At 30.8% G+C, this 12,249-nt stretch overlaps 1 protein-coding gene across 1 annotated transcript; it reads left to right on the forward strand.

Moving 5' to 3' along the window:
- Positions 1 to 7,072: 7,072 nt before the first annotated feature.
- On the forward strand, positions 7,073 to 8,112 carry LOC136230585 (uncharacterized). Its single transcript, XM_066019706.1, has 2 exons — positions 7,073 to 7,707; positions 7,796 to 8,112. The coding sequence occupies exons 1-2, from the start codon at positions 7,270 to 7,272 to the stop codon at positions 7,850 to 7,852; spliced, it is 495 nt and encodes a 164-aa protein (XP_065875778.1). The 5' UTR covers positions 7,073 to 7,269; the 3' UTR covers positions 7,853 to 8,112.
- The last annotated feature ends 4,137 nt before the right edge of the window (positions 8,113 to 12,249 follow it).

Consider the following 12,249-nt stretch of genomic DNA (forward strand, 5'->3'; position numbering starts at 1 on the left):
CAATGTAATGGACAATCTGAAGTAAATTTACATATAAATTTAGGATTTCAAATGTTAAAAAGTAAGTTTAAGTATGTAATTAATCCATCCCATGGATATAAACAAAAATGTATTTTATACTAAACAAGAAAACAATAAATATTTTTGATATTTTTCTCTCTTGTTAATTAGGTGATGAGATGATCAAAGTTTATTTTATTTTATTATTTGTTTTGTTTTTCTGCATGTTAAGATACAGTCTTGCTTAAGTTGAAGTTTGTAATTATAAAAATAACAACACAAATCTAAATCAAAACAACAAAGCATTTGATTTGCCAGCTAATATTTCATTGGTATTTTATTAGATACCATGTACCTGGATTCCTATTTTATTAGATACTATCTTTCAGTTATTAAATTACCTTTTTTCTGTATTAAAAATAAATAAAAAAATTGGATGATTTTTCTCATTCTCAAACCGACATTGTGATTTGTTTTTTTTTTATGATAAAACGCATATTTGATACATCATTATCAATTGTCATGTCAATAAATTCTAATGTTAATTTTGATGCTTCTCTATTTTGTTTTCTCCTAATTAGAAAAACAGTGAATTCTATACTTGATAAATGCCAAAACAATGGTATTTTCTATGTACTTTTCCCTTAAATTAAACTACTGAATTGATATTTAATTTAACAGAGAGGTTAAATTAATATACAACAAACAGTTAATAATGTCAATTAGTTATTATGATACTTCTTCAAAAAAAAAAAAAAAGTTATTATGATATAAAAAGTGAAGGCAAATGTATTCTAATTCCTGCCTGTACTGTATTTGCATTGGCTGCTACCGAGAGGGCAATCGCTTTTCATAAAGGAAGAACTTATAATTGCAACAGAAACTTCAAACATGGCAAGTTTTTTCATAAAGTTCGTTCATCATATTATTATAAAGTTTTTAAGTTTTATATAATCAACTCTTTAGTCATTTCTGTAGTGAAGAACTTAACCAGTTGGTTGAAAGCTTACCTATGACTCTAAAGGTTATGCGTTCGAATCACGTTAGGGTGGGGTGGGGTAAGAGTTTTCCTTTGTCTTTAATATAATTTTTCTTTGTTTAATGTAAATGCATTGCACACAACTTTTAATAAAAAAAACTCTTTAGTCACTCTATTTGTTTTTTAGATAAAAGTACAAAATTGCCCCTAGTTATACACATAAAAAAAATTATCTTTTAGTTTCGGATTTAATCTAAATAGTTTTAATAATTTTTTTGAAATATATACACCAAAATTGATATATTTGTGTATACTAATCATAAAAAAAATATATTTTTTATTCTCTTAAATTTTTATTTTTTTATTTTTAATATAATATTTTAATACTAACATTAATATTATTATGAATTTTTGATGACTTAAAACCAGATTCTATTTGTTGATTCATAAAATTTATTAGAAATAAATAAAGAATACCTTTTTATATATTTTTGTATAGTTTTACTTCTATTTTAATAATTTTTGAAATATTCTTCATTTATTTTTTTAGTCAATAAATTTTACCTTACTAAATTAAAGTTCTATAATTATATCAAACTTAATAAATTAATTACTTAATATAGGAGAGATTATGATTATGCAGAAAAAGAGAAAAAAACATAAAATAGGAAAAATATAATATGTTTATTATTAAAACATAGACTAAAGGGTAATTTTGGTATTTTAAAATTTCTTTAATATAGTTTGACCATTGACTCAAACATAAGGACTAAGGAGTTGACGAAGATAAAAACTGAAAAACTATATTTTTGTAAAAACAGATGGACTAACTAGTGTATTAGGTAAAAAAACACAGACCTTATAATTATTTACCCTAATAAAAATAAATAAAAGTGAGAAGAAAGAATACGGATATAATCCTAATATACACGTAATTAACCTTCGGCTCACTTTTTGAAGTTATCAATAATTCTCTAACTGCAATCACGTTTAAAAACATGAAATACAGTTCTAAGGTAACTTCCACCTCAACATTCAATTACTATCAACTCCACATGTATCCACGTTCTTAAACGTGATAAATGGTATAAATTCCAAAGGTAATCTCCACCATTGAATCTATAAATAGTTTCTCATTTAATGCTAAAGGGGGTTCGATATCTAGTGACAAAAGAAAAGTAATCATCATGTTCACTGACTTTAACATCAAAGTGTTTGGGAGAAAAACACCCTTCTCACAATGTATCAGGTACATCCATCGAGGAGGATGCAAGAACATCAACCATCAACCTCAATGATTTTCAATCGTCATTCTCAGAACGACAGTCACCATCCTCAAGGAATCATTAATCGTCTCTTTAAAGTTTTAATCCTTCATCAGCAAGTTTGTGAGGCTTTCAACGATCAATCTTCCCTTATCAAAATTTACTTTTTAATTCAGGCTACAACAGTTGGCGCCTTGTGCGGAAAATTGATCACTACTTTTCGTTTTGGTTTTCTTAGTCTATAAAAATGTCTATGAATAAATCTCAAGTTCCACTTTCTCAGATGAACTTTAATCGAGATGAAGGGAATACACACCATGACGATCCAAAAGAATACTTTGAGAACCAACATGGAACATGAGGAATTGTTCCACTTACAATTCCTCTAGCCAAATATGAAGCTTTGAAGAAGAAATTCGATGAAACTATGAGTAAGTTAGAAGAATTGATGATCTTTGTTCAATAAGCACTTCCTAACAATAGGCTCCATTTGGATTTCGAAGATATGAAATTTTTTTTTGTGTGAAAATGAATCACAAGAAAATGAAACCTCTTCAAAAACACCACAAATAAAGGATGGTGAAAAATTCACGTTTTGTGCAAAAAACCTGAAAAAGGTGACTGAGCAAGTTCTGAAGGAGAAAAATATCTATCATATGTCTTGTTTCATCTGAAAGGAAAAATGGTATAATGTCTTGCGGGCATGTCTTGCTAAGTTTTTGGCTTCATAGTAACAATTGTCATCTTAAATGTTATTGAGGTTACAATGACTAGTTGCCCCTATCAAATTAGCTGCATGATTCATCATATCACTGCTCTTTGGAATGATAGACAACGCCTTTGAATTTTCTCATGTGCTCTCTATCATGTTTGGAAAAAGGACCCTCGGAGGTAAGCCAACATCAAACATAATCAGACTTTCTAGAGTTTGCATTTCGCTTATAGAGTTGACAGATCATAAGGGGAGATATGTTGGTTTGTTTGATTGTGCCATTCGAGCCATTTTTGCTAAGAATGTGTTCACGTCTTCATCCCTCATCTTCGATTACACTCACTAAAAGAATCGCTCAAGGGAATCTGCGTGTTTTCCGAGGAGAGGTGTCAAAATGATCTTGGCCTGTAAGATCCTCGACTAGGCCTTCCTCCTTGTCATTTTTATCCAATTTGATCTCCTTCAACCGTGTTCATCACTTGAACTGGTAAAGTCATGATCAACTTCTCAATTCAGTCAAGTTAAGAAGCCTAGAAGGCTTTTTGTTGGCTTCATTTGTACTTCACCTTAAGAGACTTTTCACTGTCTTCTTCTTCTTCCAAAGACTGAACCTTTCTTCTTCCATTTCTTCTGTATTTCTTCTCTATATATGTGATAATCTCATTATTCACCACACCAATTGATAACTTGTGTAAATTTTTGGATGAGAAAGGTCATAAACTCTTTCGATATCCTAGATTTTTTCTTCAAACAATGAATATGTCGGATGTCCGGTGTAAGCACTCTAATGCTTAAGTTAGTTTTTGTTTTAAATAAAGAGAAGAAAAAGAAGGAGACTAGTGTTTTTCGATATACCTGAAAGATTCCCTAAAACCAACTATTTATAAGTTGTTATGACTTCTGTTAGGATTTTGAGGTATCGTATTTCTATTGGGACAACGCGATCCTCCAATAAAAGGTTTTGACATGTAAACTTCCTCTATTGATGCGTTCACACTAGCACTTAGATTCATGGTTATCAGGGATCAGTTCTTTATTCATATGTGAGGCTCTCAACCTGGTATTGGACTAGGCAACTTTACTTCATTTGTGAGCTGCATATTCGGGTCTTTACAAGTCGTCTCTTAGACTCTCGACCAAGAGTGAGCGTAATATTTTGAAAGTACCGTTTATCCGTTAATTTCAAAATAGAAAAATAAAAAATAAAATACAAGTATTGGTGGGGACATGGATGTATATGATTGAGAAAGAACTAACTTTAACAAAAGGGAGATTTGGTATTCATGAATGATCATGATGATAGCTAATAATAAAAAGCAGATAATGATAAGAGAGGTTTCTACATATATATGAGAACAAGAGCATCTCTAGTCTAACATGGATTGGAAGAGAAAGAAAGATGGTAAAGAGGTCTTGATCACGTGCCCACGTGATCTCCTTCTGTTAGCAAGAAGACACAAAATTGCCTCATTATTTCCTATTCTCCTCCCCCACTCATTACTTTTACATTCTGCATTCCCTTCTTCACTCCTCAACAGGACCACACCTTTTTCTTTCTCTTTTTCATTTTTCACTTAATATCCCATTGAAAAAATCAATATTTCATTTATTTTTTCCCTAACTCCTGTGGGATACCGTAACGGTGAAAAACATGAGTAACGAACGATTCTAAAGGATATCGTTGAAAAGAAAAATAAACCGAATATTACATTGGAAACAGAAAGTGAATAACTAAACATAGTAATAAGATGTGTTTTTAATACATAAAGACGCGTTTGAAAACCCAATAAAATGGATAATAGTCTCGTTTGGTAAATAGTTTTTTGGTGTAAAATTAGAGGTTTGAGCTACTTTAGAGGTTTTGACTAATTAAACATTTAATAGTGGTGTTTGGTAAATAGATGTTTGAAAGTTAGAAAACTAAGGGGATGTTTGGTTGCTCATTTTCGTGCTCCTATTTGCATTTTCACTTCAAAATGTAGAGTTTTAGGTGTTTGGTTAGTGACCTCTTATTTGCTTTTTACACATGAAAAGCAGCATTAGATGTTTGATTAGTGACCTCCTGCTTTTCAGCATTTTACAAAAAGCAGAGAATCTCTGCTTGTTGGAAAAACAGTTTTTTCCAACAGCAAACAGCAAGCAGCAACAACAAACAATAAGAGGCAACAACAAACCATAACAGCAAACAGCAACAACAAACAGTAGGTAAAACAAACGGGTCCTAATTTTGAAAAAGCTTATTTTTCAATTAATTTATTGTTTCATCTCTTTTGAATAACATTTTTACCTCTAATTACCACAATTTAATTCTAAATAAATGTTTTATCGTATATCCTTATTTATTATTTACACAAACAACTATTAACCATCAGTTAAATTTTACCAAATAAATTTATACAATCAGTTAACTAAAAAATAATCAACTAACAATCAATGTAATCAGCTAACCGCTAGTTGCCAAACCGGAGAATATCTATAAAACAAACTGTTACAAAATGAATATGTTTTATTGATGAATATCCAAATAATTGGAAAAAGAATTTAGTGAAAGGGGGTGATCACGTGGTCCTTTGATGAGTCGGTATCGCCAGCTCATAAGATGTTTATTTTAATAACTTAGAAGTCAAAGTATGGTCAAAAGGGAGGAATCCTTAATTTGAAAATGTGATGCTGCATTAAGTAATGTAATTCCAAGAAGGTTCCTGGGACGGACGGACTAGTATCTTCTCTCTTAACTTCACCATCTTTTTTTATATAAAAGATCAGCTTTTGCCCTTTGGCTCCTAAAAAGAGAGCTTTTTACTTTTATATTATATTTTATTAACTGCTTGTTTTTTCCAATACAAAGGAAAGGAGTGCTTCTTGGTTATTTCCCCCTACACTAAACATCCAAATCAAAACTGTAAAAATAATTAATATCTTGTACTACATACATAAAGAGACTCTGATTAAAATTTTCAAAAATCAGATATTAAATATTTACACAGCACTACCTTTCACTCAGTCTATGATGGTAACGGGTACGAGTTTCGTAGAGAAAGGGCCGTTAAGTATCAGCTACTCACCATATATTTAGTATCTATCAAATGAACTATTTACATAGATGAGCATGAGATTACTCACAGTATGTGTCCGTTGCTATCCCTATTTCAGAATAGTGTTAGTATTGTAACAAACCCGAAATAAAGAGATAAAGGTTAAGCAAGAAGTAGCTCCAAAATGTAATGATACAAATAACAATGAACTGAATCTCTTTTTAATAAAAAGATAATGAATAAACTATATTGATATCTACATTTACAATACATATAGATATATTTAAAGCGTGATAAAAAATAATGAAACTTTATCAATAAAATTGTACTAAATTACACCCATGTAGGGATATAAACGGGACGGAGAATGCATTTTCCATCTCCATTTCTGACTAGTTGGTCCATCCATGTCTTCACGAGTTAAATGGAGACAGATTTGTCTCCATCCCCATTCCGCTTGAAATCTCCGTCCGCACCATCCCCATTAATTCTCCTTTTACATATGTTTCAAAACCTTTTTCCCATTCTTCGTTCCCCATAGGGGGTCAGCAATGGGGACATAGAATGTAACACTCTGGTCCAATACCATATAGATGTTGTCCGCTCTGACCCAAATCTAACACCTTAGGCCTCATGACTTTAAAACGCGTCTGCATGTATTAAATTCACATTTTACTAATAAACCTCAATCACTCATTCTCCATTTCCGATGTGAGATTCAGTTCATTCCTACCCCCTATCATCATCCCATAGGGCCACTCCTTGCTCAAGCCTTCTACCCCGACGCCACCCACTCCGGAATCTCCACCCCATTTAAATCCATAGGTGCCTATGGTAATATTGTTATAGTAAAGCACAAAATTTAGATGTAATAATAAAAACAAGAGCAAAGTTGAGGAACCAATAGTTTAATTTACCATATAAAACTGTTACAAGGAAGATAAAAGTATTGGGAAAAAGTAAATAAAAAAGCATAAACATGTAAAGACAAAAACATCAGCATCATGCTTGAATTCAAGAGAAAAAAAAAATAAAAAGATGACACACTCTCACACTTAGCTAAGTAATTAAGTTTGGGCAATGCCAGCCAGCTTCTTCTTCTTCACCTCTACATTGTTAGATATAAATACAAACACTACTGGCTGGGTTTCAAACAGTGCCTGAGGGTCCCTTTCCTTTTTCTTTTTATTTATTCACTAGCTAGCCTTTCTTGTTTTTCCATTCTCTCTTTTCTTTTCTTTTTCTAAATCTTGTTTCCATGGTGTTTTGAAATCCCCCATGGCATGTTTAGAAATGTATAATCCTGATCAACACAAACATCATAACTGTCCTCCAATTAGTCCTAGAATCTCCTTCTCCAATGACTTTGTTGATTCTCAACAAATCCTCAGAAACCCTTCTTCTTCATCTTTAACAAGATCAGATGCTTCTGTTTCTTCAGATTTTGAATTCTCAGTCTCTAATTATTCAATGATGAGTGCTGATGAACTTTTCTCCAAAGGTAGACTTTTGCCCTTCAAAAACAATTCTAACCAAACTCAAAGAACCATCAGAGATGAACTTTCTTCTGATGATGATCATCATCACAAAGTTTCAGCTAGACCCCCAAAGGGTAGATGGAAAGGCCTTTTAGGTCTCAAAAGAACCCACATTGCCCCCAAAAAGATTGACAACAATGATAAGATCTTGGAAAACACCCCTCCCAAGAATTCTCAGGTAAACAAAACAGACACAGACATGGACACGGAAACTCCTCTTTAGTAGCGTTTCGGTTAATGTTTTTTTTTTGGGTGTATTAATGCAGGAGTATTTAAGTAATGAAGGAGGTTCAAGCAATAGAGATGTGGAGATTGGGATATAAAAAAGAGGGTTTGAAGCAATTTTTTCAAGAGGGATGGGGTTTTATTTTTTAGTGTTGATCTTCTATTTTTGAAGGAGGTATGGATAAATTAATTGATTTAATGTAAGTTGCTTCCTTAAATACTTACTTTTGATTAATTAACTAAGTAGTTGGGTGTTTTTGGCTGTTATTTTTGTACAAAATGTTTGCAGTTGAACAACTTATTGAGTTCTTTGTATTTTATTTTGTTTTGATGAGCAATGAGCATAATGGATCTGTACTCTCTCCTTCCTTTCTGTTCATCTTATTTTTATTTTTTAAATGAGAAAAATGGATCTATTTTCATTATTTTAGTTGATTTGATTTGAGTGATTTAATATTTGACTTGGATCTATAGATATATTCATGTCCTTTATCTTTGGGGAAGTATAAAATATTCCATTTTGCCTTTCAAGAATATGAGTGATTCTTCCTTTATAAAAAAAAAGGTTCAATCTTTTTATGATTTACTGCTTAGTGTTTTTGTTGGATATTATTTGTTTTCATTTCTTATCTCTTTACTATTTTAATATTTATATTATTTAAATTAATATTTACATCTTAAATATAATATTTTATTTCTTACCGTCTATCTCTTTGCAAAATAATCAAAGTTCAAAATTTGATAGGTTTTAAATTATCCTTAAAAGCACCAAAATATATCACATAAACATTTACAATTGATTTTGCAAAGCAACTGAGATATCCTTACAATATGAAATTTATGCTCTCAAATGAATAAAATTTATACAATGAACTGAGATCAGTATTGGTCAAGAGCGTTCAGATGATGCCACGTAAATTTAATTGTTGATGTGACATTATCTGAAGATTTGAAGATCTCAGTTCATCCTAGAATTTCTTCAAACTGAAACTGAATTTGAGAAAATTATAATTCATCATTAATGAACTAATAAAAATTATTTTTACATTTTATATATCAACTTAATCTATTAGATTTAATAATGGGTTCTTGATATTATATAGAAATTTCTTTAAGAAATTAATTGGTCAAGAGGATTAAAATTCTCATAACTCTATTGGTTGATGAAATGGTAAAACATAGGAAAGGTTCATTTGTGTGTTAGAGATATATTAATTTAAATGAAAGGATAAAAGTCAAATTTGATTCTATTATTTTCCTGAAGTGATATAATTTTTTTTTAATATTTTCAAGTAAGATTATTTTTATCCGTACGTTATCAAAAATGGATATCTTGTTAGCTTTGTTTCGATACACCAGAATATCTTGTTTTCTTCTGTCAGCGAATCAGGTTGCCCTTTCTCTTGTTCGGGTGCCCGGCTCTCAGTCTAGCTTTCTCTTGTTGTTGGATATTCAAATTATTTAATGAATTTTTTCTTAGCATATCAAAATGCTAACAATTAAGTTTGTCACCGCAAAAAAAAAAAAAAAAAAAACTATCAAGTGTTTGATAAAAAAATTGTCAAAAATCGGTCTTACTTGAAAATTTAGGAATAATTTATACTATATAATATGTTAAGATAAATCTACGCTTTTTATGGGATGAAATCTTCAGCTTATACCCCTTAAATGAAATGAACTTAAACTTCACAAAAAATAAAGTTTGGATATTGATTTAACACCCAAATCTCGAGACAGCTTCAAAAGAAGAGAAGGGGAAGATCTGATTGAAGGTGTTGTGTTGTGAGGGCGACCAGCTGTGGCCTAAGAATCATAAATGCCAAATTGTGGCTGTAAACCAAGGTGGACTGTCGACTAACGGTAACATGCATTTACCGCCTGCACATATATTTGTACTTCACCAAGGAAAAGGATTCATCTAATTATTATTATTAAATTACACTCTTGACCCTCAACTTTATTTTTATTTTTTTTATAGCTCCTAAATTTAAAAAAAACGAGTATAAAAATCTTTCAACTTTGTCATTTATTAATACCAAAGTCACTTATAAAAATAATGGATAAGGTACCAAAATAGGTCTAAAGTTTTTGAGGAAGTACCAATTTAGGCTCAACGTTCAAAATAACATCAATATAGGCTTAACGTTTACAACATAATATCAATTTAGGCTTAACGTTTACAATATAACATCAATTTAGGCCTCATGTACAAAATAGCATCAATATAGGATTAACGTTTACAAAATAATACGAATTTAAGCTTAACATTTACAAAATATATCCAATTTAAGCTAAACGTCACAATTAAATTAACCATATTATATTCTTTTCATATTAACTTTATGTGTTATCTTTTTATTTAGTTCTATTTGTTTTTCATCAGTCATTCCATGACTCCTAAATTTTATGACTCATGTAATATATGCAAACTAAAAATAATTGAATATCTACAATATTTCGAACACTGATTATTTTAACTAGTGTTCGAAATATTATGGATATTCAATTACTTTTAGTTTGCATATATTACATGAGCCATAGAATTTAGGAGTCAATGGAATAGTCGATGAAAAACAAATATAAAATCTCAAGATAACCATTGATGCTTTTAAAATGAAAAGGCTGAAGAATTTAAATATTTAAAAGCAAATTTCTTATATAATCACATTTTTTATTTCCAATCACCACAATTTTTTAAGTTTTATCTCTTTAAATAGTTATTTTTGTCTCTCGAATCACTATTCTTAAATAACTTTAAAACTAAAAAGTTAAAGAATTAAAATTAATTAAAATATCATATCTATTTGCTCAATAAGAGATAATGACCAAATTAGACCCTAACGATTTTGAAAAAGAACATACTTGACTCTAATATACGAAATGATAAAAATTTACCCCTAATGTTTCCAAGCAAGATCAATTTTACCCATATATTACCGAAAATTTGAAAAAGTTGGTTTTGTTTGTTATTTAATTATCAAATCGAACTTTTTAAACATCAATTATGTCTACACCTGTTCATGAACCAGGCTGAACCGAACTGAACGGGCTTTTATGTAAAAATACTCAGCCAGACCCACTTCGTTTAGGTGGGCTCGGGCCGAGCTAGGACTCAAAAGATCAAATCTCAAGCCCACCCCATATAAACTCATCTAAATATATATGTATAATTTTTTACTAATAAAATATAAAATTTGAACTTAAAAATAAATATTAATATTTAAATTTATTAATTAATATTAATAGGCGAGCCGGACTGGGTCTGCCTGTGTTATTTTAATAAATCTCAAGTCCATCCAAAATATAGGCGGATTTTAGCAGGCCTGGACCTAAGAACTCATGGGTGGAGAACTCCCCGAGCTTCCGACAGCTCATAATGGAGACATTTTGATTTTACTTCCAAGGGACAGTAAGCTTAGGCATCATGTAAATAATGCTTACTTTCCAATGGTAGTTGGATAACATTGAATACTTTGAAACTATTGTTTTCTAAAAAATAGAGGTGCCATCCGGTTCCAGCCAACTGGAAAAGATCGGTAAAGCCGATCTCGAAGAACAATCCTACTTTCAAGAGATTAAATCACTTACTTTCTAATTGTTGAATGCGTCTAAACTTTTATGCATGATTTTCCAATATTTCAACGTGATTACAACTATATATCTCTATATATTAATATAGTGTGACACATTTGCGGAGCTAATTAAGATATAAAAATAGGTTTTACAGAAAATAATTAAAAAATTATTGAAACAATTATTTTTCTAAAACATGGTTTTATAAAGAAAATAAAATTCAAAGACTGAAATCGTAAGTTTATGCTAGGTAAAAGTGAAGAATTAAATTATTTTGGGTTTTAATTGGAATTATATATCTTTGTGAATGAAAGTTTTGGATTAAAAATAATATTTAAATCCCATTAAGGGATCAAAACCGATAAAAAAAACAAACATTTTTATTTTAAGAAATTAATTATAAAAATTATATATATTTATTTGAAATACATATTTTAAAATACAAAAAGATATCTCAAATTAATTCCGCAAGTATAAAAAATAAATAAACAATTAGAGAGAAAGGGATTGTGCGCCTCTCTATACATTACCCTTGATATTGCCTCTAATATCTAGTGTAGGTTTGTCGTTGGAAATCTCCCTTCAAGCCTTGATGTGCCTCCTTTTATAGACACGCCCCTCAAAAGAAAGGAAAATGATGCCCCCAAATAGGAGATTCAAGATGCCAAAAGGTGTGGCCTCAAAAAATGAGGGATTGAGACTCCGGAAATGAGGGGGTGGCCGTCCCAAAATGGGGGTTGGCGGCCCAATAAACTGGGCCAGTGGCCCCACCCCAAGAGGTCGATATTCCCAAAAAGAGGCTACCGTCTCTAAATTTGGAGGCTAAGACTTCGGAACTGAAAGGACAAGCCCTCCGGCCTCTCCCAAAAAGAAATGGTGCTCTTCTGAGTAGGCTAGATTGTTCCAATGGGATAAACTGACT

Source organism: Euphorbia lathyris, chromosome 5, assembly GCF_963576675.1.
Source record: "Euphorbia lathyris chromosome 5, ddEupLath1.1, whole genome shotgun sequence".
NCBI lineage: Eukaryota > Viridiplantae > Streptophyta > Magnoliopsida > Malpighiales > Euphorbiaceae > Euphorbia > Euphorbia lathyris.